General features: G+C 49.1%; 1 protein-coding gene across 1 annotated transcript in view; it reads left to right on the top strand.

Annotated features, from left to right (window-relative positions):
• The window catches only part of Stpg1 (sperm tail PG-rich repeat containing 1), a 31,944-nt gene extending 7,404 nt beyond the window's left edge, over window positions 1–24,540 (top strand). The window contains exons 4-9 of the mRNA XM_035438638.1: window positions 2,583–2,684; window positions 7,007–7,177; window positions 12,038–12,146; window positions 16,123–16,288; window positions 22,150–22,340; window positions 23,448–24,540. Of these exons, the coding sequence (XP_035294529.1) occupies window positions 2,583–2,684; window positions 7,007–7,177; window positions 12,038–12,146; window positions 16,123–16,288; window positions 22,150–22,340; window positions 23,448–23,524 (816 nt within the window). The 3' untranslated portion in view covers window positions 23,525–24,540. The remainder of the gene's footprint in view (window positions 1–2,582; window positions 2,685–7,006; window positions 7,178–12,037; window positions 12,147–16,122; window positions 16,289–22,149; window positions 22,341–23,447) is intronic.
• The last annotated feature ends 3,237 nt before the right edge of the window (window positions 24,541–27,777 follow it).

Genomic DNA, 27,777 nt, shown 5'->3' with positions numbered 1-27,777 from the left:
GTGGGGGTTTTAATGGTTCCCTTCACAGGCCAGCTCCAGCATGCTTCTCCCAAGAGATTTTCTTTGGACCTTCATCAAGAGCAGATTTCATCCCCATAGGCTAAACAGAGACAGCCCTATTCCCATTTGCCTGGGACTCTAGCCATTTTGTAGTCTGCCCCAACTGATGGATGTCCAGTAGAGTTGTCAGATTCAGCAAAGGAAAGCATGGATGCTTGGATAAATTAGAACTACAGACATGTAACTATTTTAGCATAAGTATGTCCCAAATACCTCATGGGTTATACTTAAGCAAAAACAGTTGTTTGCTGTTTGCCATTCTAATTTGACTGGGTAGGTTGAGTCAGAGCAGTGGGCGTGTGCAGATGGACTAGGAGCTAGAGATGTATCTTCCCTGCCCACTGTTCAGACCTCTAAGAGTCACATAACAGAGGCTGGAGAGCTGGCTTAGCAGATACAACACTGGCTGCTCTTCCAGAGGACCTGGGTTCGATTCCCAGTACCCAAATGACAATTCAACTGTCTGTAATTCCAGTTGTAGGGTATTCAATGCCCTCTTCCGGCCTCCACAAGCACCAGGCACATGTATAGACGTGGGCAAGACACTTCTACCATCATTATCACCAGTCACACGGCACACGGTGATTCCTGCTGCAGCTTTCCCTAGTGACAGGGACCCTGGAATCTTAGTAGGATCCCAGCACCTTGAGGCCCAGTGAGGTAAAAGTTACTCAAGATCATGTAGCTGACCAGCACAGACTTACCCAATTCACGGCCTTGGGGGAGGACTTTTCTTTTATCCCATATAGTCTCATCTGAGAGGCAGTTGGTGTCTGTGGTTAGGAGACTCTCATCAGACTGTCTGGGCTCAAATTCTGACTCTGACTTCTGCTGGCTGGACGGCATTAGGGTCATCATCTCTTTTGACCCCATCTTCTCAGTTTCCCGATGCAGACTCAGTGAGCCAGCCATTGTAAAGTCACAGTGTGCTGCTGGGCACAGTGGGCAAACAGGAACCTGACTTCCCAATCTGTGGTCCTTCCCTCCTGCACCTGCAGTGCCATGCTTCTGACTCTGGGCCTGGAAGGCTGTGTCCTCTGTTCTTCCTCTGCTTGCCTCATGAGTGTGCATCACACACACACACACAGCCCCAAGATTCTGCTAACAGTACCTATGCCTCTATTCTTTTTTATTTAAAAAAAATTTTATTTTTCATTTTATATAACAACCCCAGTTCCCCTCCTTCCCTTTCTTCCATCCCCCTTTGCCCCTATCCTCCCATTCACTCCTCAGAGTGGGTAAGGCCTTCCTTAGGGAGTCAACAAAGTCTGGCATACCAAGTTGAGGCAGGACCAAGCCCCTCCCCCCTGTATCAATGCTCAGCAAGGTATCCCACCATTGGAAATGGGCTCCAGAAAGCCAGACTCTATTCTTTATAATCACTCAATCACTTTGTCCCCCCCCTCCAGACTAGAAAGTTCTGGAAGGCATGAGTGGTGCCTCAAGCTCTCTGCCTACGTAAGGCAGCAGGGACAGAAGAGTTAGGATGTATCTTTGTCTGAGTGGAGCTAGAAAACTCTGGAATCTGGGTCCATGGGCTCAAATCTGGGTTTTACTGCTTATTGACTGTGGCCCCACAGGCCCAGGTTCTGTTTCCTTGGGTGGCTTTGGTGACATGCCTACTTCCAAGGACATACACCACGTGCTCAGCATTTGGACTTGGGACAAATTCATCTGCATGTGCCCATTTATGAAATGGGGACAGTAATCCCTTCCTCATTGGGTGATGGCGAAAATGAGGATGAGCTTTAAGAAGCTGGAGCACCGGGCAGGACCTGGGAAGCTGCCCCAACAAGGAAGCATCAGTTCATTTCATGCCACTTGCTCCTCCAACTTTTGTCAGCCCTGGTGTCCCTTAGTAACCAGCACCAGAAACAAGCTGGAAGCTTCTGGAAGCTCAGGTAGCTTGCAGCAGCAGAGCTAGCCCTGAACACGGCTTCTGCTGCCTGCTCCCTGGCACACCAGTCTCAAGTTGCCCTTGGGGCCCATGGCCTACCTTATTTTGTCTCCAAATTCAAGATGGCCTCATTTGGAATGAGGGTTGTTTTTGTTTCATTTTGCTTTATAAACAGAAACACTCCCCAGTTTCCCTTCTCAGAGGCCTCAGGAGGAAGCTGAGTCAGGTGGGTGTGGTTACCATGAAATCGGTCACCCTCCCTTTACCTTGGGCTTGGCTGACCCAGTCCTTGGAGGCTGACATGCACACTGGCACATTTCCCTAATGACATGAAAACCAAAACCTCCCCCAAACAGTGTTCCTTTAGAACTCAGGATGGGGACTTAATGGAAAGAGCAAGGGCTTTGGGAGACCTGACCTGGATTAGGATTCCTGCCCCTCCCACTGGTAACTGAGATAGAGATTGGGAAAGTCAGAGAGATGGTGGAGCGAGGCTGTCAGCCCTGAAAATGATGGAGCCTGTCCTGTAGGATTAGAGGGAGGCTTAGCGTGAATGGATGGAAGCTGTCGGAAAAGTGTGGTGAAGCTGCCGTGCCCAATGACACTGCATTCTTGACCTTTTCAGGATGACGTCCCGGGCCCTGGGTTCTACAACGTCATCCACCAGTCTCCAGTGTTCAACAATGCCTCTCTTTCCAAGAGAGGAACCTGCACTTTCCCCTCCATGGTGAGAGCCCTTGGGTGTTAAATGCTCAGTTATTCCCTCTTTCCATTGCGTAATGACACGGTGGCCGGCTGGTCCTTTCTCTCCAAAGGTCCCTGTTCTGATTAAGACAGCAGCCACTTCCTGTGAATTCACAAAGATGAATCTGAGCCTGTGTCGCTAGGCCATTTGTCTCCACGGATGCATGTGGACGAGGTAGAGGGAAAGCTAGAACTTGGTTGTCGAGTACAAGAGACAGCTGTCTTCCTGAGGCTTTTAGGTACGCCAGGGAAACTGCTGTGTCCTGCCCCCAAATTATTCTTATCACTTGCTTCCTATAACTGGGTTGTTCACATCATTGGGAAATTGGAAGGACCAAAAAAGAAACTAGGAGACAGTTTGATGGCATGGGGGATAGGAAGTGCTCCAGCCAAAGCTGATGGCCTGAAATGAATTTCTAGGAACCACATGGGAGGAGAGAGCAGACCTCTGATACTAAAGAGAAAGATGCGTGCACACACACACACACACACACACACACACACACAGAGGGTGTGGGGGAAGCAGACACTGGGCGTGAAGTACAGGAATCTTCATGGTACAACATGGGACTTTATCTTTGTTGAGGGTTCTTGCAGTCAAACAGATAAAGGAAGCACCAGTGAGGCCGAGCAGACTCAGGTGAAGACAGCTTTCTTCTATTATGTTTTGGTGTATATGCTCAGAATGGCGTCCACAGCTGTACTGCTAAGCTATGGCCTCAGTTTTAAGGGAATCAAGCAAGGAGGGAGAGCCAAGCCAGAGCAAGGTCACCTGTGGTGAACAGCAAAGAGAAAGCAGAGCCAGGATCCACCATCAATAGAACACATGTACCTGCTTGTCCCTGTAAAGGTTATGACAGTCTCTTGTATGGACTTATAAGATGCCTCACATTGGGGCTAATTTTCCTATTACTCTCACACAAAGGGAATATTTAAGGTCCACCGAATGCAGTTGTTGGGAGTCGAGGTAGCCGTGTGGAATATTCAGGAGTGTAGGCTCACAGTGTCTGAGCCCTCAGCAAAGTCATGGGATAGCCAGGCCTTTAACTTCCAGTTGGGAAAAAGACCCCAAAGCTACTGTCAGCGTAGTGCCACATCACATGCTGGAGGAGGACCATGGAAAACCTCATCCTGACTCAGCTTCGGAGCCTGGATGTGACTTCAAGCACAGCACCCTCCTGTATCCAAGTTGCCTCAGAGACTCCCTGCCAGCTCTGGGCAAACTGCAGTCAGTGCAAAAGACTTTGAAATTGCACAACAGGCCATGAGCTAACTCTGTCCCCACCTGATCACTCTCAGACTGCCCAAAGCACCTAGGTACTCTCTGGGACCTCCTCTGCCAGGCAAGGTACTACCATTCCTCTTGGTGCCAACAAGGGGCTGGATTGGAGACACAGTGAAGGCCCTGCCAGGCTTCACCAGTGGTGACTTTCTAATGGTTTTGCTATTCATCCAGAAAGAAGGCATGGGAAGGTCTGAAGTGTAGAATCCAACCAGGCCTTTCACTTCTTTAAAAAAAAAAAAAAGGACCTAGAAGAAAGGAGATGTGGGGGCTGCCCTCCCTCTGGTGTGAGACTTCAGCTTTATATTTCTTGTTTTTTTTTAATGAAATTCTTTTTTTTTAAAGATTTATACAGTGTTCTGCCTGCATGTATGCTTGCTTGGGCACCAGATCTCATTTCAGATGGTTGTGAGCCACCATGGGATTGCTGGGAATTGAACTCAGCCATCTCTCCTGCCCCCTATGTTTTAAAGAAGCTGGGCAGTGGTGGCACATGCCTTTAATCCCAACACTTGAGAGGCAGAGTGAGGCTATGTGAGTTTGAGGCCAGCCTGGTCTACAGACTGAGTTCCAGGACAGCCAAGACTACACAGAGAAACCCTGTCTCAAAACAACAAACAAAACAAAACAAAACAAAACAAAACAAAACAAAGGTTGGTTTTGAAGTGTGTGTGTCTGTGTAGAAGAGTGCAGGAGCCTGCACCGGCCAGCAGAGGGTGTCAGGTCCCCGGGAACTGGAGTTAGAGGCAGGTCTAAGTTGCTTGATATGGATGCTAGAAATGGAATCCAGGTCCTCTGGAGAGTGATAGAATGTCTGAGCCGTCTCTCCAGCCCCAGATTTATGTTTTTAAATATTTGTGTTTCTTTATTCTTGGGAAGGGGGCCTCAAGTGGTTTGTAATACCTGGCTGCAGGCTCCACATGGTCTTTAGTTTCTATCCAAACTATTTGAGGGACAGAGGGCCTTTTCCCCACTTCTGGTTCCCGAGATTCGAGGAATTCAAGTCTCCCACCTCAGAGGAAGATCACAAAGGCCCAGAGGAGTGTGATTGGGGTGAGGCTGCCAAAAATGTCCATGGGCCTATAAATTCTACACACTTCCTGATGGTTGTCAGGGCAACACCCAACCCTTTGGGAAGTTTAAATGATATGCACCTCATTAAGGAACTCCAAGTTTTTGTTCTAGAATCTTCTACAACTTTGACCAGGAAGCTAAATGAGGCAGGTGGGTGGGGACTTCGGTGGTCTTTCTGGGTTGCATAGTGGTGGGGTGGTTCTGGAGGAGTTAGTATGTGTTGGGGAGAAGTTGTCAAGGGCCAATGTGAGCCCCTGACTGGAGACCGCAGGCCTGGCAGGTAAATGCAGGGTGCAGAGCTCGAGAGTGAGCATGGCAGACATTAATCCTATTATGACTGCCTCAGGGAACTTGGCATCACAGACGTTTTTTAGAACGTTCTCCTCCCCACCCCACCCTGCCCCGCTCCCATACATAAAAGTACTAAGTCTCTGAAGGCAAAAAAGATGCCAGGGTGGAAAACATTTGCTGTCCCTCCAGGGCTGTGCCTGTGACCCATTTCTCCTTCAAATGTCATATCTGATCCGGGTCACCAGGTGGAGGCAGACTGCCTTGTTGAAGACGGTGGTCCACCGCGATTTATTAGCAGTTGAGTTTCTTCTGCTGTAAAATGGCCATAATGTCTGCTGCTCAAAGTTGTAAAAACCAAAGGCAACAACAAATCCTTGGTAAAGAAGCGGCCAGAAAGTGAAGGCTGCTGCCAGTGACGCAGTCCTTGCTGCTGAGAACATTGAAGAGCCTTACAGCTAGAGCTTGGATTTGAACCTGGGTTAGAGTCCAGATGAGGACGTCCCTGCATATGGTAAAACCCACATCCCACGCCACCATTCAGAGCCAACTCTACCCAGCCCTCGAGCAGGGGGTAGAGGAAGGTAAAGGCCACTCCCAGCTTCCCCCACTTCCGGTGCCTGGGTGGTGTTGACCTCTGTTGAGTGGAGAAAACCCAGGGCAGTGTTCCCAAGCTTTTCACCATAAAATTATGGGAACGTTTTTTTGTTTTATCAGATCCTAATACTAGCCATGCTGTCATAGGGTAAGAAGATATTATCATTGAGTTTCTATGGCTTTTGCCCCCATTCATATGGCAAACAATGTGTTTGTTTTTGAACCGAAAATAGTTTATCACGATTTCTGGAAGGGCTGCTATTGGTTCTGTTGAAACAAAAGCATTTTAGGGATTTTATGCATGCCGGGATTTGTTTGCTGTTCTTGGTGATTTTTTTTTCTTTGAGACAGTGTCTCACTGTGTAGCCCAGGCTAGCTTCAAACTCACTGTCTTCTTGTCTCTGCCTCCCAAATTCTGTACCACACACCTGGCATGAAAACAGTGATTTGGTGGGGATGGGAGGCATTCATGACTAGCCCTGCCCCTTTAAGCTATCTGAAGCAGCTCCCTGTAGACACTGCTGGGACCAGTCTCAGCCTTCCTATCACAGGGCTCACCCACAGCTGATGAGGCAGGGTGGAAGTGGCCTGGAACAGGCTGCAGCAAAAATGCATTGCTGGGAAAATCACTCTCTCTACGTCCCAAACTGATGACAAATACTTTAAATTAGTTTACAGAAGTTGGAATGAGTCTGAACTTGCATTTCCCAAGAGCAAGCCCTCAAAGCTGGAGGTCCAATTACCACTGTTACTTGCTATAGTCTTGCCTCTTAAGGAAAAAATGCTTGTAAACTGGGCCTGGTGGCTAGTGCCCAGCATGCCAGCACTGGGGAGGATGAAGCAGGAGGAACAGTGCAAGTCCAAGGCCAGCCTGAGCCATACAGCGAGCTTCAGGCCAGCTTAGGCTACAGAGGGTGACCCTGTCTCAACAAATAAACAATCAGGCAAACAAGCGAGCAAGCAATCAGACATTGATGGACTGTGGGCACGGCCCCCTCTTCCCCCCTGTCTCCACAGCCCCCGGGACACGTGGCAATGCTGATTTTTTTTTCCTTCTTCCTTAGTCTGCCCGCCTGGGCAACATCATTTCTAAAAATCCTGCTGCCAATGCGTACACCATCCCCTCAGAGTTGGTTTCCAAGAAGGACTTCAGCAATTCCTGTTCCAGCATGTTCCAGCTGCCAAGCTTCATGAAAGTGGTCAAATCTGGAACCCCTGCCCCAAACCATTACCACGTAAGGGCATCGCCTGCCTTTGTCCAGTGCCCATGTTTAAAGGCTGTGTTGCCAATGTTCAGGGAAGGGTGTGAGGCTTGGGGGAAGCAGTGTTTTAACACAGAGGGTTAGCCAGTGAGCACTGTTACAAGCTGGGCATGGAGAGGGGTGACTGAGGGTAAGGCAAGAATCTGAAGGTTGGACAACGGTAGAGGGCAGCAGGGAGCTGCAGGAAGCCCACTTCTTCCACTCATCTCTCCCGCAGAGCCTGCCAGTGTTTATATATATATATATATATATATATATATATATATATATATATATATATTTCCGCCTGCTGACCTTATTCATTTGATTTTTAGAATTTAATAAGGAAAACTCAGCTTCTTTGTATGCTTTTGCTTTTTGAGGCAAGGTTTCACTATGTAACTCTGGCTGTCCTGGAACTATGTAGTCACCTGTCTGCCCGCTCAGTGCTGGGAGTCAAGGTGTCTGTTATTTTGTGTGTGTGTGTGTGTGTGTGTGTGTGTGTGTGTGTGTGTGTGTGTTATCGGTAGCATCTGAACAGCATGGAATGGGTGGGAAAGGATGCCTGCAGGAAGCAGTAGTTGGACTTTTCTTTGGTTAATCAGCTCCCAAATGATGACAGAGACTTCTTGTTAAGTATAAAAGCTCAGCCTCAGCTTAGACTTGTTCCCAACTAGCTCTTACAACTTAAATTAACCCATTTATATTCTGCCATGTAGCTTGGTACTTCTGCTCAGTACTGTGCGCCCCACTTCCTCTGTGTCTGCCTGGTGAATCCCACTTTTATTCTTCCCAGAGTTCCTCTCTTGATCCGGAAGTCCCACCTATCCTGTCCTGCCTAGCTATTGGCCATTCAGCTCTTTATTAAACAGTCAAAAGGTGCCTAGGCAGGCAAGGTAAAACAGCAACACATCTTCACAGCATATAAGAAGATTATTCCGTGACAGGAAGTTTTGGCTCAGGTCTCCACTCTACTCTGTCCCGTGCCTTGCCCATGCTCCTCCGGCCTTCTCAGGTCTTGCATTGTTGATCTGTACCTGGGGGTGGGGGTGGGATACATGTTCACCTTCCAGACTCGATGAAGATACTCATGGGGACAATCTAGGTTGAGGAATGACTAAAGCACCAGGCCCACAGATCTGCAGTAACCCAGGGAAGAGAGGGTGGGCTGTTCTTGGCTAATCATGGGGTGTGTGGAGCCACCAGTATACAATGGAATCAGGGATACCTGCTTTAGGGGCTATGTAAAAACCACGGAGAACATAACCCCTCTGAGCACCCTGAAATCCAGGGTGTGATCCGCAATCCCATACAGAAGGTGTGAGCCAAAAAGAGCTACATTTCGAAGGGCTTTGGTCTCAGATACCTCATTTTTTTTTTTCAAGACAGGGTTTCTCTGTATTGCTTTGGAGCCTGTCCTGGAACTCGTTCTGTAGACCAGGCTGGCTTCAAACTCAGAGATCCGCCTGCCTCTGCCTCCTGAGTGCTGAGATTAAAGGTTTGAGCCACCACCACCTGGCCAGATACTTCATTCTTAAGTTCCTCTTTTGAAACACAATTTGTAAGTCATGTTTATTTGTCTACAAAGCTCCCGCTCACCCTATATGAGTGGACCAGTGGACTGTAATGTGTTCAGAGCTGGGGTGGTGCCTGCTGGGTCAGCACGGGGCTGTAGTAAGTGGAGGGCAGCTGTCATTTAGAAATTTTTAGTAGTGGCGTGTAGAGCTAAAAAGGAACAGGTGAAATTAACTTTTGTAACATCTTGTAATTATATATATTAACTTTTGAAATATATTTTGGTTTGACATCAGTCACATATCGATAAAAGATTATTAAAGAGATATTTCAGGAGGACCCTTGTCTTCTTTTGAAGTCTTTGCAGTTCGATGTGCATTTGCTACTTACGCCTGTCTTAATTTTGGATCAGTCATGTTTCCAGGGCTCATTGTGCTGATCATAACATGTCACTGAAGACCCCAGGAGAGAGTATGAACTTTGTTGTCTGTACCCTGAGGAGTCCTGAGGGAGACTGGGAAGGGTGGGACATAACCTGAGGAGGTTTCTGGAACACCTCTTCCAGACTGCAGTGTGGTTTAGGCTTGTGCGAGATAGGAAATGTGTGACCCAAGAATGATCTGCACAGTTGCATGCATTCAGAGCCAGGCCCTGCCCACCTGGGAGACAGGCACAGCTCTGGCTCTGTGAGCACCCTCCATGGTCTCCTTGGTTGCAGCAGAAGGGTGATATAGCTTGAACTTTGCCTGGATGCTTCCAGTCCTATATGTGCCTCCGAGGCAGACAGCTGCATTCTTGCACTGTTCCATGGGGCCCTGGCCCAGCAACATGTGATAAATGTCTGTCATCAAATGAGTGACCTCTGGGTCCATACAGCTGTGACTCTGCAAATGACCAAGGTCCAGACCAGAACTTTATGCTTTCTGCCAATATATGCATGGTACATACATGTGTGATGTGTGTGCACCTGTGTGTGTGGTATGTGTGTGCACCTGTGTGTCTACCTGAATGTGTGTGTGTGTACCTGTATATGTGTGTGTGTGTACCTGTGTGTGTGTGTGCATGTGAAGGCATCAGATGTCTTCCTCTATTGATGTCTACCTTTATTATTATTAATTATGTTTATTCAGCAATCCTTTTAATGACTAAGCCATTCCCCAAACCCCATAGAGTGCATGGGTTTTGTTCATGACTATTTCAAGGTGACTGAACATGATATATGTATATTTTGAATAATATGTAATTAATCCCGTAGAAATCCAGCAGAGTAGAAGTTCCTTCCTTGTAATTCTACTACTCTTTCTTTAAAAAGTTTATTTTTTTAAATTATGTGTGTGGGGGTCAGAGTATGTGTACCTTAGTGTAGATGCCCTTGGAGGCCAGAGGCGTCAGTTCCTTGGAGCTGGAGTTATAGGCATTAAGTAATGAGCCACTTGGTGAGGATGCTGGGTACCGAACTCTGGTCATCTGCAAGAGCGGTATGTGCTCTTAACTGCTGAAGCATCTCTGCTGCCCTGCGCCAGTTCTCTTATAATGTGGGTTCCCAAGGCAAATGCTACCAAGAGCCAGGTATAGTTCCTTCAGGGTCTTCACACACACACACACACACACACACACACACACACACACACACACACACACACCCCTACCTACCTCCCAAGTTTTGGAGTCACCCTGGACCCTGTATTCTCCACTTAACTACACCTGGAGTTCTTCTCCATATTGCCTCAGTAACTCAGCTTTGATCTGTTTTTACCTGCTGAGTGTTTTCTTAGTCTAATGGTGAAATCTTCCTGTAGACTCACAGGTATACAAAAATGCCCCGTTTTCCACAGATTTTCTGTCTGGATAAAGAACAAAGCCAGGGAACTGTTTTGTCTGCAGGAGGCTTTCCCCCAACCTGGAGAACAATGGTGGCGGCATCAGGCAAGGAGCCCAAAGGCCATAATCCCGTTAGCCATGCTGTGCCCTGAGCCACTTGCCTGGCCTCAGTCCGGCTTCTCTTTTGGAGTCCTTTGCTGTGGGGGCTGTTATTATCTTCTCTATGGGCCTGGTCCTCTCCTGTCCAGTAATTAGCCTGCCCATCTGGCCTTTGTGTGGGAGTTCTCTGCATGCAACCCACCGTCAGGACCCTGGGAAAGGCTGCATTCCTCCACCTCTGACAGCACAAAATCAAAATGCCACCTGCATTTCTCAAGAAACTTCGTTTTTTTTTTTTTTTTCAAAGAAAGAAGTATCAGGGAGAATCAAGCTGTCCCAGCCCCCCAGCAAATAGTTTCACTCATTCAGCAAATATTCCCAGCGTTCTTGGGCACAATTTTTATTGCTTCTGTTATCTAACAAATACAGGAGACTGACTACAAATCGGCACTTCAAATATTTGTGATTCGTGCATAACAGAAGAATGATCTCAGGCCCCCAGAGACCCAGCCTCCCCTACCCTCCCCCCCCATCATTTTTAGAGTTCTGAACACGTGGGATGCTCTCATAGGTATATTGCGTGGATCAGCCAGAATTCTTAACTTCTGGTCCATCCAGAAAAGCAGAGAGAGGAGAGTGACGGCAGACCTGATCATAATCTTGAGCGATAGGACTCGGTGCACCCCAGATGCCGTGTTTAGAGAGCACTGTTTGCACAGAGAAGAATGCAGCCAGGGATCAGGTTGAGAGGCATGAGGACTTGTCCTGGAAAGGATAAAACTGACAGCAAAAGAAATGCAAACAAATTGTAACAGCACCACACCACAAACTCAGTAAAAACACCTCCCCAGCGGTGCAGCTGGTCCATGGTGCACAAGAACCTAGCACTGAGAAGAAACAAACAAACAAACCCAACTTTCTCTAGATGGTTTGTGATGGTCTCCCCGGCCTACAACAACACTCTAAAACAAGCAGAGTCGGGTGTCTGATGCATTTTACAGAGAGAGAGAGAGAGAGAGAGAGAGAGAGAGAGAGAGAGAGAGAACTCGGACTCAGAGATTAAACCACCTGAGCAGGGCCATACAGCCTTAGCCAGGCAGAAGAGGGGCCAGAGACCAAAGTCTTCAGATTTCCCTCCTAGCCATTCTCCTCTGGCTTTACCTTGGTGTGCCTGCATGTGTGTGTGTTCCAGCCTGTGTGTGTCCATGCATGTGTGCCTGCATGATTTGTGCTTGTCACAGATCACTTGGGCTAAGTAGATGGTAAGGCACAGCTAGAGTCATCTTTTCAACTCACGCCGATTCTCCTTCAAAGAAGGATGGATTTTAGCTTGGCTCATATTTGCCACCTGTCTAGGCAGGGTGACAGAGACAGAGAGGGGTAGACACTGAACTGTGGAGTGTGTTTCTTCCCACATAGGCCTCCATGCCCAGATGCAAACAAAAAACCAATGTCGCTCGAGTTGGGTTTCTGTCAAAAACAGAAAGAGGAGTCTTCCCTTTGGCCTGTTCGCTAGTACCAGCTCCAGGTAAGCAGCAGCTTGGCTCTGTTTCTCTGGGCACCATCTCTCTACAGGGAGCCAATTCAGAAGAAGCTTGGTTTTGTGTGTGCATGTGTGTGTGTGTGTGTGTGTGTGTGTGTGTGTATGTGTGTGTGTGTGTGTGTGTGTGTGAGAGAGAGAGAGAGAGAGAGAAGAGAGAGAGGAGAGAGAGAGAGAGAGAGGATATGTGGAGGGTGTGTGTGTGTGTGTTGGGATGGAGACAGAGAAAGTACTGAAAACAGAGAGGATAAGGACCCAGTAGCTCTGCACATGTCACCTAAGCAGCCTTCTTGACATGGCCTTTTGGGGTCAGGCACACCAGCTCTGGACAGCCAGGTGGGGAAGTGGCATCTTCCTACTGACAGGGAGGGAGAAAGACGGTGACGCTGCCCCAGAGGTCACTTTGCTGTCTTACTAAATCGTCACGTAGGTCCTGGCTGCATTCGCCAGTGTTTATTCCACAGGGTGTGCTCTGCCTGCCTGTCTCCATAGTCTTGTTTTTCACGAACAGAAGAAAGCTGCTTAAAGAGTTCCAGAACTTGTCCAGTGCCACTGTCCATTAAATAGCATATCTAAGTCCCCAAACACCTGACTAGACCCGTGCTTCCCTTTGGATCCCTGGTGCTTTCTGGGACCAGGATCTAGGATCACATCAGAGCTTGCCTGAGTTAGTCTCCTGTATTCCAAAAGGTGGCAATACCCCTGTGCTCCCATACTTCCGTCCCTGGAGGACAGCCCAGGGATCAGTTCAGAGGGGTCCAGAAGAGTCCACACAGCCTGACCTCCAGCCTTACCCAGCCAAGCCTGGAGCTTTGGGCCCCAGAGCCTAGAGGAGGGGCAGGAAGGCATAGGGCGTGGAGAAAATTGCAGGGCATGTCAGATTTCAGCAAATCCAGATTAAAGCCAGAAGAGCAGGCTGAAGCCCAGTAACAAAACCATCACTAATTAGGAGGCTCAGGGCAGCCACAACGCACCGCACCGCCTCCCTCTACCCTGCACAGTCCCCACCTTGTTTGTTTATACAGCAGAACAAAGCTGGCACCCTTGGGGTTTAGCCAGAGGCTCCACCACAGAGTCCTGGGATGGGGCATCACAGTCAACAAGAGGTTCCCCAGGGGCCCCTATAACAAAGAACAGAATGGGGACCAAACTGCTCCTCCAGCACAGGAGCAGTGCCCCTCTTGTTCCCATGGGGACATCCAGCTCTTCCCTGATGTCTTTCCTGGAGATGACTAACATCCCATAGCATCACCCGGTGTTCTCATCATCACTTTTCCAATAGAAAAGTAAGTTCTGCTTAAAACAAAGTCACCCTCTCAGGAGACAGAAGCAGGAAGATTAACTTGAGTTTGGGGCCAATGAGGGCTAAAGAGTGAGGCTCCATCTCTAAAACAAAAACCCAAACAAAACAAAGTCACATTCATGGTGCTTTGAAAATTTGAACTATCTCCCCTATAAGGCCACCACTACTAAGATTGTCCCCACTTTTCTGGATCTCACCAGTTCTACTGAATTTCTTTTCCTGGCACGACTCCTCTTAACACCCCCAAACCCAGCCCTGATTCAGTCATGGTTGCTTGTGCATGGATGTTATTAGAGTATGTCTATATAGACTTTCAAGTTTTGTGTTACTTTTCCATTCATGTATATCTTTAAAAATATATTTGTATGTGGCACCTGTAATCCCAATATTTGGGAGGCTGAGGCAGGAGAATTGTTGAAAGAGATTCTGATTTTTAAAGGGGGCGGGGCTGGGAGATGGCTCCGCTAGCAAAGAGCTTGCTGAGAGCTCATTGACTAATTGAGGCATTGACACATTCGTCTACCACCAAGTGGAAAAGCCGGGACGAGTGGCAGCTTCCTGTAATTCCAGAGCTGGGGAGGCAGAGACAGGAGGATCCTCGGGCCTTGCTAGCCAGCCAATCTAGCCGAAGGACTCTAGGTTTAGTGGGAGACACCTGCCTCAAAAATATAAGCAAGGCTGGCAAGATGGCCTAGCAGGCAAATGTATGTGCTGTGAAGCCTGATAGCTTGAATTCAGTCCTCAGGACCAAATGATGGAGAACCCACTCCCTCAGGTTGCCCTCTGACCTCCACATGTGTGCTGTGGCACACCTGTGAATCCACACACGTGTGCAATAAATAAATAAATGGAAAGGATTGTAAAAGGCAGAGTAATCGAGGAAGACACTTGGGACTGAACTCTGGCCTCCACATGCACCAGCACATACAAGTGCTCACATGTTAACACAGGTGCAAACACACATACAAATAGCTAAAAGTACAAACAAACAACAACAACAACAACAAAAAAACAACAAACCCTAGCCACACACAAGTGGCCTTCTGGCATTGGAGAGTGTGATTGTGGAACTTGCCCTCCCTTGCTGGCTTAGTCCCTGTAATGCTGCCTGGTCCTGGACAATGAGGCTCACCCAGTGTTCACACTGAGGGGCCCACTGTGTGTCCAGCTTTATGCCTGGAGCTTTTCCATTCATGGACCAATGCCTTACTTTGTGAGTGATGGGAAGGCTGGACCAACATGAGCAGGTGTCTGTGGGGGCCTTTGCCCAGTACTACATATCTCTCCTCCCCAACACCTGTATCTACTGCCTGAGCTGTGAGATTTAGGGGGTGAGGCTGCTCACTGCTCTCCCTCCAGCTCAGTCCATTCCCCCTAGCCCTTTAAACTCTGTGCACAAGTGAAGTGGATTTGAATATATTTTCTTAAGACAGAGCATGGGGCATGGGCTTTCGAGACAGGGTTTCACTGTGTAGCTTTGGAGCCTGTCCTGGCACTTGCTCTGGAGACCAGGCTGGCCTCGAACTCACAGAGATCCGCTTGCCTCTGCCTCCTAAGTGCTGGGATTAAAGGCGTGTGCCACCAACGCCCGGCTTGGGGCACGGGCTTTCTACACAGTAGAATCTCAGTAAGAACCTCCTATGCAGGGCTGGAGAGATGGCTCAGTGGTTAAGAGTACTTGCTGCTCTTCCAGAGGACCCAAGTTCCCAGCATCCACTTCAGGTGGCTCACAACTGAGTGGGATTCCAAGAAAACTCCAGGAGATCTGACCCCTCCAGGGGCACTTAGCTCACGTGCCCATGTGCAAAGAAGGATACCTAAAAATTATAAAATAAAAAAATTAAGAATCTATTGCTTAGGGCTAGGGAGGTGGTTCCTCAAGTAGGGATACTTGCTGTACAGGCATAAGGATCTGAGTTCAAATCCCCATTACCTATAAAAAAGTTGGGTGTGGTCACACATATGCCCATAACTTCAGTGTTGTGGAGAGCAGAGGCAGAAGAATTGCTGGGGTTTGTTGGCCACCAGCCTGGTCAGTGACAGATCTGAAATGAGGCAAAAAGTGACAGAACATGGCAGAGCATCCCTGGTCTTTCTCTGTGTGCACACAGGCATGCATGCCTGCATATACATGTATGTATAATACACACACACACACACACACACACACACACACACACACACACACACACACACCCTTTGCTTATTTGACATTGACATTACATTACATTTAAGAAACTATTCAGCTACTGGAACCACCCTGTGCCCAGAAAATGGAGTGTTTACTCAACAGAGGGGGAGTTGTGTCAGTACAGGGCTGCACCAGTGTTTGGGGTGTTCCTTAGGTGTCTGGTTGGATGGTTGTCCTCTGGCTAGTTGATTCCTGTCTCTGAGCTGCAGCGCCCTGGGTATAGGTTGGAAGAGTAAGAGCCATCTGGCCAGGCTACTGTGAGGTCCACGGGCTGAAGTGTGTTACCCAAGTGGAAGGCTTGACTTTCAGCCCACAGAGGCAACCTTCCCATCGAACCCACTGGGACCCACTGAAGTGACGCTTTCACTGTGCTGGCTGTGAGGTGCCTGGGAGAGCTGGTGTCAGGTGCTGCTTTTCACTGATGTGGGGAGACAGTGTCTCATCCTATGTCAATGTTTCTCTCCGTTCAGGGCATTACAATGTCAACGAGTCTCTGGTGAAGCAGTCGCCAAAGGTCTTAGTGTCCTGCTTCAAATCCAAAACTGGCCGTGGATTAAAACTGACATCAACAGGCCCAGGACCTGGTTACTACAACCCCAACGATCAGATCAAGATTCTGAAAAAGCCTCACGTGCCGTGAGTCCTGGTTTTTCTTCTGAGGTAGCTCAGGGGATGCTCAAAGGAACAAAATGAGAATGGGCGCCATTTAGGCAGGACTCAGTCCAGGGGCCCCTGCTACCTTGTTACAATGCTCAATGAGCCATTGGAGAGTATATGATTTTAACTGTCAGACATACAGTAAGTGCAAATGGTGACTTAACATTAACACAAATTTAAAAAGGAACAGAACTGGATGGGTTGGTTCACACTTACAATCCTAGTACTTTGAAGACTGAAGCCCGAGTGTTGAGAATTCAAGGCCATCCTGGGCTACATAGACAGATCCTGCTCCATCAAAGCATCTCTTAGGAACATGTGCCCCCTGCCCCATGGTAGAATCACCATACTTGCTTCCTGGAGGAAGGAGCTGGGCTTCAGGAAGGCCGAGGGATTTGCCTGAGTTTGCACATTCACATCCTGCCAACATGACTCTGGGCTCTTAGGATCTTTCTGTGGTACCCATGAAGCTGGCTTCTCCTGGGGCCATGATTGCTCTGCTTGCATAATGTGGAGATGCAGGACCTGGGATGCACTCATCATGGTATCCTGATGGATAGCTGCTGGATCTGAACTTCAGCTCGACTGTGTGCATGCTGTCTGGCCTTGGGCAGTGTGTTTTACACTCTGTGAGCTCTCATGCCTTCATCTGTGAAGTTAAATGGGTTTAATTCATACCTCTTAAGGTTACTTTTGGAATTTAAAATTTGTCAGACATACAGTAAGTGCAAATGGTGACTTAACATTAACACAAATTTAAAAAGGAACAGAACTGGATGGGTTGGTTCACACTTACAGTCCTAGTACTTTGAAGACTGAAGCCCGAGTGTTGAGAATTCAAGGCCATCCTGGGCTACATAGACAGATCCTGCTCCATCAAAGCAGGGTTGGGAGGTGGAGAGAGAGAGAAATTGTGTTTGAAAGTTTTTATATTTATTTATCTATTTACTTTTAGTATTTATTTATTTATTTATTTATTTTGGATTTTCGAGACAGGGTTTCTCTGTGTAGCTTTGGAACTTATCCTGGCACTCGCTCTGGAGACCAGGCTGGCCTCGAACTCATAGAGATCCACCTGCCTCTGCCTCCCAAATGCTGGGATTAAAGGCATGCACCACCAATGCCCAGCCTACTTTTAGTTTTTTTGAGACAGGGTTTCTCTGTATTGTTTAGGAGCCTGTCCTGGAACTCACTTGGTAGACCAGACTGGCCTTGAACTCACAGAGATCCACCTTCCTCTGCCTTAAAGGCATGTGCCACCAACGCCTGGCCTGAAAGTTTTTATTTTTATTCTATATGTACGGGTGTTTTTGCCTGGATGTACGTTTGTTTACCGTGTATCTGCAGTGCCCACAGAGGCCAGAAGAGGGTGATGGATCCTCTAGAACTGTAGCTATAATCGTCGTGAGCTGTCTTGTGGGTGCTGGGAACCTAACCCCAGTCCCCTGCAAGAACAAGTGCTCCTTGCCCCTGAACGCCCCACACCCCCACCCCCAGCCTCGTCATACACCATTTCTAATGTTGCTTTCATCTAAGAGACTCAAAGGTGCTCAGGACTTAAGAATTGCTCAAACAGCTGTAGAGCTTCTGGAACTATCGGCACGTAAGGTTGACCTTGTCACCATCTGAGTCTTTGTCCTGTTGCAGCCCAGCTTGCAGGTCCAGCCATCAGAAGGGTGACCACCAGGGTTGGGACTGAGGGTGTGGATTCCTGGGCCCCTCCAGGAAGGCAAGGCAGGTGTCAGGGCCACAGTTGCAGTGGGCATGTGGCAGGGGGCTGGAGATATTGGGCACCATCTGGCCATCAGTCTAGGACGTGGGGCAGAAATTCAGGAATCTGTCAAGTCAAACAGGACCTGGAGAAGGGACTCAGGCTTAGATGGAGGCTACCAGTGAGTTCCCTCTGTGGTACCATTGTGGGATCCTGCAGGATCCTTCCCAAGCCCTGGGGCAGGGGACCGTCATGGCTATTCTCTCCCTAAAGGTCGGAGACTCCTTCCTTCAGGATGGCTTGAGTCCCCTCTGCTCACAAACTTTTCCTTAGTCTGCCTGGGAAGCACTGTGTTTAGAGGCAGGGATTATCCTCCATGGAGCCTCCCCTCCTGGCCTCATTGCTGAGCAGAGTTGAGGATCTCTTCTGTGGCTCTGCCAGGCTGAATGAAGCAGAACTTGGAAACAGTTCTTACTTTTACCCAGCTGACGCATAAAAGCCGTGCGTATTTATGGAGACCGTGTGATGTTTTGATGCATTACCTAATGTTCAAACCGGGAGAAGCGTCTGTCTCCTCCGGCATCTGGCTCTTACTCATCACAGTTGAGATTGCTCTATATCCTACTGAAATAGAATACAGCTGTGATTTTGCATGGTGGCTCAAACCCACAGCCCAGATCTGGAAGCTTCAATGAGGAGGACCTACCCAGGAGCTTTCTGGAGTGGCAGCTGTAGAGCAGTGCCACACTAGAGGCTAGTGCTTGGGCCTTGTGAGGCGTGGCTGAGGAATGCATTGTGGGTGTTCTCAGCCTTCGGCTGCCCAGCTGACTCAAAGTTAGGATTTGTTGGCTTTGCAGGTTGTCTAAAGATGTGAAGCGCCTGTTAGCCAGGGTTTCACTTCTCCAGTTCCTCAGTACCCATCCTGGGGGTGACTCAGTGAGGCAGGGCAATGCAAGGTGAAGACTTTGAGATGAGAATGGGGTCCTCCCAGTGCCACCTGCTGCCAGGTGGAGGAACACCCAGAGACTCCTCTCCTCCACTTCCTGGAGTCGCTAAGCCATAGGCTTTTCATGGCATGCCATCCTGTCAAGAGTAGCCCGAGAATCAAGCCCTTTGGCCCAGCTCCAATCCAGTAATTAGGCTGGGCCAATTATGCTGGGCCCACCTAAAGTTCCCGGGGATTGTCGATTCGCTGTGGGATGCATCTTCCCAGGCGGCTCATCTGTCACTGTCCCTACCCTGAAGAACAGATAGATACTGCATTCCACCCCAGAGGCAATCGGTTGCCCTTTAATGTGGAGAGGAATTGTGAGAAATTGCCCTTTCATCCCTCCCAAACCTGGGAATCCCCGAGGCAGAGAACCTGTGCCTGGGAGTGTCTAGGGGGTCCTAGATGCCTTCCGCAAGTGACCCGCTGAGACCGTGAAGACATCCATTATCTCTGAGCCACTGACAAAGGGCTCCCTTGGAAGCTGGAGTGTGCTTAATCCCCGATGTGGCTACAGGAGGAGCTTGATAGATGTTTTCATTCGTTACTAAACCACCAACCCCACACTGGTCACACTGAATTGCTGGTCACACACATCCTGGGTGTGGCCACTGGACCTCTGTGATTTCCAAATTGCATCATGTCCTGGGTAAGGGGGACTTTGGTGTCTGGACTCCATCACCTTCTTTGCAACCTTCTTTTCACACACACAGCCACCACCCCCATCCCCACACACAGAATTTGAGACATGGGCAAAGAGATGTCAGTGTCTGCCTTCAGCCCTGTCCTTCCATTATTTCTAGGCTGTTCTCTCATTTCTCACCATTCTCTCCCCCACTTCCCCACAGACCCTGTAAATGCAAAGTTAAGAGGGAGCTCTGATTATGGCCTTTCAGTCACACATTCCCTCCCAGAAAGACCCAGAACAGCACTGCTCTCAGCCCCGTGCCCTTGCCCCGCCCTGTTCCTTCATGCAGGAGTGCCGTCTCTATACACTCACCTCCGCTGTTCCACCTATTGGGGGCCTCCCGGTTAGTCTTCTTCCTGTATGCACTCATGCGCATACACACACACACACACACACACACACAGACAGACAGACACACACACACCACACACACACACACACACACACACACACACACACACACACACACACACAGACACACACACACACACACAGACACACACACACAGACACACACACACACACACACACACACACACACACACACACACAGACACCTACTGTGCTTTCTACTTGCTCCACTCTTTAGGGGTGGTGATCTTGACTTACTCAGAGGCCCCTAGCCCCCTGGGGGCAAAGAAGGTCATGGAGCCCAGATACCACAAAAAGCCTGAGGCTGGCACTCTCTCTACCATGTCTGCCCCTGTGTGCCCACTGCTGGAGTGCCCTTTCCTCCTCTCCCTACCTGAAGGTTCCCTGCTGACCTCTCCCAGGGTGCAGGTTTGCACCATCTCTGTACTCCTGTTTTCAGCTGCCTGGGCACTCTCTATAGAGTCCATGCTAGCCTCAGATTTGTGGCAGTCTTTCTGCTTCAGCTACCCAAGTGCTGGGATTGCAAACATGTGTCTTTATTTATACTCAGGCGGCTGCTACTGCTTCTTCTTCTTCTTCTTCTTCTTCTTCTTCTTCTTCTTCTTCTTCTTCTTCTTCTTCTTCTTCTTCTTCTTCTTCTTCTGGCTGGCCTCAAACTCACTGCCTTTGCTTCCTGAGTGTTGGAATTACAGACATGTGCCTTTATTTGTTCTCAGGACTTTTTTTTCTTTTTAAAGATTTGTTTATTTATTATGTATACAGTGGTCTGCCTGCATGTCAGAAGAGGGCACCAAATCTCATTATAGATGGTTGTGAGCTACCATGTGGTTGCTGGGAGTTGAACTCAAGACCTCTGGAAGAACAATCAGTGCTCTCAACCTCTGAGCCATCTCTCCAGCCCGTGCTCAGGACTTTTAAAGTCCCTTTCTAACAGACTTCCTGTTAGGCACAGAAGTGAAACCTAGTTATTCCTAGCATATGGTCTGGGGTGGTCAGATTCCCTGACATCACATAGCCAGGGGGCAGGGAAGGGAACATTCAAGCCACAGTGGCACTCTTCACTGTCACCATTCAGATGACACTAGCTGTGGACTACCCCGCCCTCAAGATCTGTGTGTTAGTCCAGAACAGCCTAGACTCCTAAATGTGCTTGGCTGAAGCTGCACACAAAGCTGGTGCTCTGAGAACCTCACTCCCCTTTCCATGACAGGCCCCAGAAGCTACTTCAGGTGAAAGGCAGCCCTTCCCCTGCACAGTGACTTGACTCCCCAGATGGCCCGGACACCCGGTAACCATCCTAACTGTTGGTTGAGGTGAGGGGTCAGTCCTCAAAGGCCCTCTCATTTAACTCTCCCAACTTACACATGGGTAGACTGTTAAGTAGGCTTGGTCGTCCTACTTAAGCATTTATTTAATGTAACTTTGTGACAAAGATGCTATACAAAATAGACTCCATTTCCAGAAGGAAAGATGGAAGTCTGCAACAGTTAATAAGCAGTGAGTATCCTGTAGAAGTTCTAGCTTCCATCCCAATGCTTTTTCCACCCCTGCCTCCAGCCTTAAGGGGAACCTAGCAGGGTTCTGGAACATCAATAGAAATCTGTCAGTTGTGGAACAGCAAATCCCTGGAAGGCAGAGTGAGGCTTCCTCTTCTCTGGCCATGGAGACATCACGAGTGGCTCACCAAGGCCTCTTTCATTCAGGCTTCAGTTCTCAGAGCTCCAAACAGACTCTACCAATTGATCACAGTCAGCACATACGATCGATCAGTGCTACCCGCTTTTCCCAATGAACTGGGCAGTAGGCGTCTATAACAGAAATGTGTTTGTGTTCTCACTTCCCCAAGGACCTTGTTTTAGGTACCACACTTCATTTCAACCCTGACAAGCCTGTGAGGTATGGTTGTCATTGTACAGACAAGGAAAACTGAGGCCTGGAGGCCCTGGGCTCACAAGCAACTGAGCTAGGATAGATACTGGCCAGGGTGAGCTTGGGGGGCAGGTATCACCTGTTCTTTAGACTCTACCATTTCCCCCATAAGGCTGCTGTGATGACATCTTTCCATTTTGTCTTTTCTAAAGGAAAGGTACGCTTCTGAACTTTTCTGCCCAGCCTCTGCCTTTGCCTCCAAAGCCACCTTTCCCTGGGCCTGGCCAGTACGAGATTGTGAACTACGAGGGACCCACTAAGCATTTCATCTCCAGTGCATCGTTTGTGTCGAATACAAGCCGGTGGCCAGTGTTGTCATCCAAACCAAGCCTGCCCGGTCCAGGTCAGAGAACTGTAACCCCAAATCTTCTGCAACAGTTTGTCATTCCGAGGCCATCAAATACCTACAGTTTATGGGGTTGTTTGCTAAACAGGTTACAAGGGTGAGATGGGCTTAGCAGGTCATGGGCTCACAGTTCAAGATCACTAAAATGTTTTCTTTTGAATGTAAAGAGGGCTTTGGATTTGAAACCAAGGCTGAGAGGTCCAAGAAACCAGAGGCTCTGGGAGGTAGTGACGGCACTGGCTGGAGTGTGCATCTCACAGGCCTCCCCTCCCCTCCCCTCCCCTCCCCTCCCTTCTCCTCCCCTCTCCTCCCCTCTCCTCTTCTCCCCTCCCTTCCCCTCTTTCCTCTATTTTTCTCTCCTCTCTTCCCTTCCACTCCTCTCCCCTTCCCCTCCCTCCATTCCTCTCCTCTCTCTCTCTCTCTCTCTTTCTCTCTCTCTTTCTCTCTCTCTCTCATTCCATAATGTGTGTGGCTGTAGGAGGACAACTTATGGATCCTGGGGACTGAACTCAGGCTGTCAGGCCTGGCAGTAAGTGCTTTAAGCCACCAAGTCATCTCAACACCTCCATTTTAATTTTGAAGGCAAGGTCTCTCCCTGAACCTAAAGCTCATTGAGTCTGCCAGGCAGCTGGCCAGTGAGACTGAGGGATCTGTCTGTCTTGGTGCCACCAGTGTTAGGGTGACAGATATATGCCATCACCCTGGCTTTTCCCCTGGTCTCTGGGGAGCTAAAGTCAGGTCCTCATGCTTGTGTGGCTGGCTCTTTACTGTCCCATTGTTCCAGCCCTAGACATTGTACTAGAAGGAAAGGGCTATAGCGTTTGTAAGATTCTCATAAGACTTCTTGTTCTTAAAGATATTTAAGCCTCTAGTCTAGACTGGCCAAGGACTTTTAAAGCTAGATAAGGTCTGAAGGGCAAGCTGCCTACTGCTTGGGCATTTGTGGTAGGGCTGAGTCTCCAGGCAGTGTGCCTTCTATGTGATGGACACCAGAGACATCTGAGGGAGTGAGTCTCTTAAGCCACTTAGCTCCTCCCTCCTGACCCATGAGCTGGGACCTTGCAGCTACCGCTCTTTTGATGCCATTTCTTTCTTTCTCTTCAGCCACATACAAGCCAGAGATCCCAGGAAAGCAATCCTTCCTCTACAATGAGGACAACAAATGGATCCCAGCGATATAATGATGCCACAGGAGCTCAGGGAGAGGCTCATCCAGCCAGGCCACTGACCCTGCTCCTCCCGGCCACCCATCAGCAGAACACACCCTTCCTCTGTCACCCAGCCCAGGGTCACACACTGTCTGGAGTTGCCTTCAGGAGACTGGCTACCCCTGCCCCCTATACTTTCCTGAGTAGAAAGGAGGAGTGGACAGAGCTCTCTGGCTACCTCCATGTCAGCCTCCAAGCTGGTTTGCTGACTCCCGTCCCCTGAGTTAGGGGATCTTGAAGTACGGGCTCTGATATGCAACCCCAGCCTACTGCCAAGATAGCCTGTGATGAATTCCTTGCTTAGAAGCCAATCAGCCAGGGCTCTGAGGCCTGGTCCATGGGCCCTGACCTCCAATTGTCCTTGACTTCTGGGAGGCAGGATGTCCGGAGGTGCCCGCAACATAAGCAAAGGGTTATTCCCTGGGTACCCCTGGCCTCAGCTATGCCTTGTTATATAACATGAACATGGAAACCAGCCATGAATCACTCATCACCCATGGACTTGTATTCATCACCAGGCAAGGGAGGACCCAGCTGGAGCTAGAGGCCTGGAACCATGTTCCCCAGGGCAAGAAGGACCTCTGTGTCCCTTACCTTCATGTTCTCACTTCCCCAACCTTGCCTCTGCCTGGCCTGGTCTCTGTCGCCTTCCTAACTTCCCACTCTAGTTCTGAGAAAGCATCAATTTCTAGTTGGACGGTGTCTCTAACAGACCATGGAGCACCTACAATGGCTAGAGGGAGAGCTGACCAAGAACCAAGATGAAATTAAACTGACCACGCATCCTCCCCATTCCCAGGTGTTGCTAATGTCTGCCACTGTTCTAGACGGGATCCTCTTGGGCTTCCTTTTCTCCTCCAACCCCTGATGTCCTTCCAGGATAGCTGGAAAGGATTCTCTTCCCAAGGCCTGTTCCTTGAAGTTCTCTGGGAACTGTGCATCCTGAGCCTCCCATCTTGACTGGCTTCCTGATTGGCTTTTTTTCTGGGGGTGGGGGGTGAGGAAGAGGGAAGGAAGGGATGAAAAAACATTCAATTAAATGGAATTTTTGCTTTTCACAGAAGCTGGGCTCTTTGTGAACTTCAGATTCCTGCACGCTTGGGCTTTGGAATGATGAGGTAGTCTGGTATACCCAGGAAGCATGGGGGCTTCTGGTCATACTGATCCTAGAGACTGACTGGGCTGGAGTCCCCTAGTCCTGGGTCACATTGGGCAGAGGCTGACAATGTACCAGAAGTTACATCAGGCCTCTTCAGTCATCATGATGCTCCACTGAGTAATGACTGTCTCTCCAAAGTAGACCAGGAAGCAGGCCACTCGGAGGCGGTGAGAAGGGCAGGGCTCACCACACATTCCAGAATTCACTGTTGGGGCTGAGGCCCTGAGGTCAGTGTGATGGTCCTCCGACACTCTAAAGATGTCCCAAGCTGCTCAGAGTTCTGTCTCAACCCCCAGATGGACGTTAGGCTACCTGGGACCTAGGGTCATCATGCCAAGCTTGAATCTCAAAAGCTCTAATTTAGTTTAATTGGAGCATGGGATCAGTGATTTTTCTCATTGCTTAACCAGAATATCTGACAGAAAGAAGGGTGAAATTCCTCAGTGTGTGCATGTAATCCACCAAGTGTGGTGGTTGGCACAGCTCAGGGTGTGGTGTTGTGCCCAAATTCTGAATCCCCAAATCACCAACAGGCCCATTTCAATGCAAAAGCAATGAGTCTTTTCTTGCAGTTGTTTAATGAGCTAACCCCATGTTAGCCTTTCATCCACCCACCATGGCAGATGGCTGGGAAAGACGCCGAGAAGCCATTGCATAGAGATCTTATAGGGCAGCGTAAGGGGAGTGTCTGGAGTACACACAGGCTCAGGATTGGTGTGCCTCCAGGCTTGGAGGGCTTGCCCTGTGTTGATTGGTCAACTGGTTGTTATGGCCCATAGGCCCTCCCAGGGCGATTGCTATGCTCTGCACATCATTGCTGTGCACTTGTCCATAAAGCACACCCAGAGCCGTAAAGCATAGCGCCACCATCTAACTTCTGATTGGTTCCTTGCCACGAGGAAGGCATCTGACCTCCTAGTGACCAAGGCGTCAGGCAAGTACATGTTAGGCTGTTATGGCTGCTGAAATGGGGAGCTGGTCCCTTCAGTGGTAGCAGGAGTGAGCATGAGATGGCTGGCCACTCTGTATTCACAGGAAGCAGAGAGGCAAATGCTGGCACTCAGCTAGCTTTCTCCTTTCTCCTGTCTTACTCAAGCTGGTCAGCTGGTCCAGGTGATGGCACCACCCACATTCAGGGTGAGTCTTCGTCCTTCAGTTAAACTTTCAGACATGCTCAGACTCAAATCCAGACATTGTTATTATTTTTTTCTATTTTAAATTTAGTTCTGATGTTTTGATTCAAGGCCTCCCTCTGCAGTTGATTGTCCTTGAACTCCAGAGTCTCTTGCCTTAGCCCCCTGAGTGCTGGGATTACAGCCATGCAGCTACACACTGATTTATAAAGTCCTGTGTGTGACTGGGACAGAGCAAGCTTGACCTAGGATGTGCTGCTATTTTACCAGAGGGCTTCCCAAATGATAATATACACACACACAGACCACTTGGGTATCATGTTAGGATACAGACTCGGTGGGTCTGGGGCCGTGGGGCAGAGAACCTGCATGTAGACATGTTCCAGGTGGTGTCAATGCTGCGTGTCTGATAGCCATGCTTAGAGTAGCCTGAGCTGAAACACACTCGGTTTGTCATCTTGCTTCTCCCACTGGTTCATCCATCTTTTTGTTAATGTTCCCTCCTTCCCTCTCCTCACTCCTCTTGTGCTGGGTGGTTTTGTGTCAACTTGACATGAGCTAGAGTCATCTGAGAGATGGGAGCCTCAATTGAGAAATGCCTCCATAAAACCAGGCTGCAGGCAGGCCTGTAGGGCATTTTCTTAGTGATTGCTGTGGGAGGGCCCATTCCATTGTGGGAGGGACCACCCCGGGGCTGGTGATCTTGAGTTCTCTAAGAAAGCAGGGTGAGCAAGGCATAGAACACAAGCCATAGCACTCCTCCATGGCCTCTGCATCAGCTTCTGCCTCCGGGTTCTTGCTGTTTAAGTTCCTATCCTGACTTCCTTCAGTGATGAACAGTGATGTGGCAGTGTAAGCCAAACAAACCCTTTCCTCCTCAAGTTGCTTTGGTGATGGTGTTTCATCACAGCAATAGTACCCTAACTAAGACACTTCCCTTCCTTTTTCTCCCCCCTTTACCCTCACTCTCTTGAGTGGCAGCAAATCTACCAGGCAGCAGTTACCTGAAGATAGTTAGTGCTCTCCCCACCCATCTCCCCCCTTTACCCTCACTCTCTTGAGTGGGCAGCAAATCTACCAGGCAGCAGTTACCTGAAGATAGTTAGTGCTCCCCACCCGTCAACAGCTACCCTCCTAAAGAGAAAGCTGTTGGAAAGATCCTGCTGGCACCTCCATTCCTCCTAGCATTTTGCTTTGGGGAATGGTAACCTTGCAATGGCATCCCTGGCCTCCTGACTGTCTCTAAGGGCAGGTATGACCTTTTCAAGTCTTGTAGAACACTGTCCTTGGGGGCCAGGTGGACTCTTTAACTAGAGAACCCTCATCTCTTATATGCTGGTGGGTTGCTGGAGGCCTGTAGACGCAGAGGCTGCCAGCACCTGGCCTGCATTCTGCAGCAGGTGTGCTCTGAGGCTGCTGATTCCTCTGTGCACATGTGCCAGCCACAGAGATCCAAGGGCATCCATGCCTCTCTGGAACAGTGATTCTCAGCCTCAACTTCACACTATGATCACCTAGGGAAGGTCAAAAAGTACCATTTCCCAGGCCTTCATCCAGAATGCTGACTTAGAGAAGAGGGCAAGGTAGGGGCTGCCCAGATGACTCCAATATGCCATCAAGGTTACCATCACCTCCTACCTCCCATTACCCGTGCCCCTACCCCCGGCCCTCTGTCCAGGTTTTCTCCTTGCTCCCAGCAGAAGCTGTGTAGGAAGCTAAGAGGGAACTCCACACACATAGAGTCCTGCATGGGCTTGGTACTATCAGTCACTTTGCTCTACTGCCTAGTGTGGTGTCCCAGAAGCAGGGAACCTAACAGGGTGAATGGCAATTCTGAATGCTCCACAGTGTCCCTTGAGCAGGGCCACACCAACCATGTCAAAGCACCAGGCAAAGGAAGAACAAATAGTGCAGATCCTGTCTTTAAATAATCT

This window comes from Cricetulus griseus, chromosome 2 (assembly GCF_003668045.3).
Source record: "Cricetulus griseus strain 17A/GY chromosome 2, alternate assembly CriGri-PICRH-1.0, whole genome shotgun sequence".
NCBI classification, from domain to species: Eukaryota; Metazoa; Chordata; class Mammalia; order Rodentia; family Cricetidae; genus Cricetulus; species Cricetulus griseus.
The sequence above is the reverse complement of the archived record's forward strand: the minus strand, read 5'-3'. Positions and strand labels throughout refer to the sequence as shown.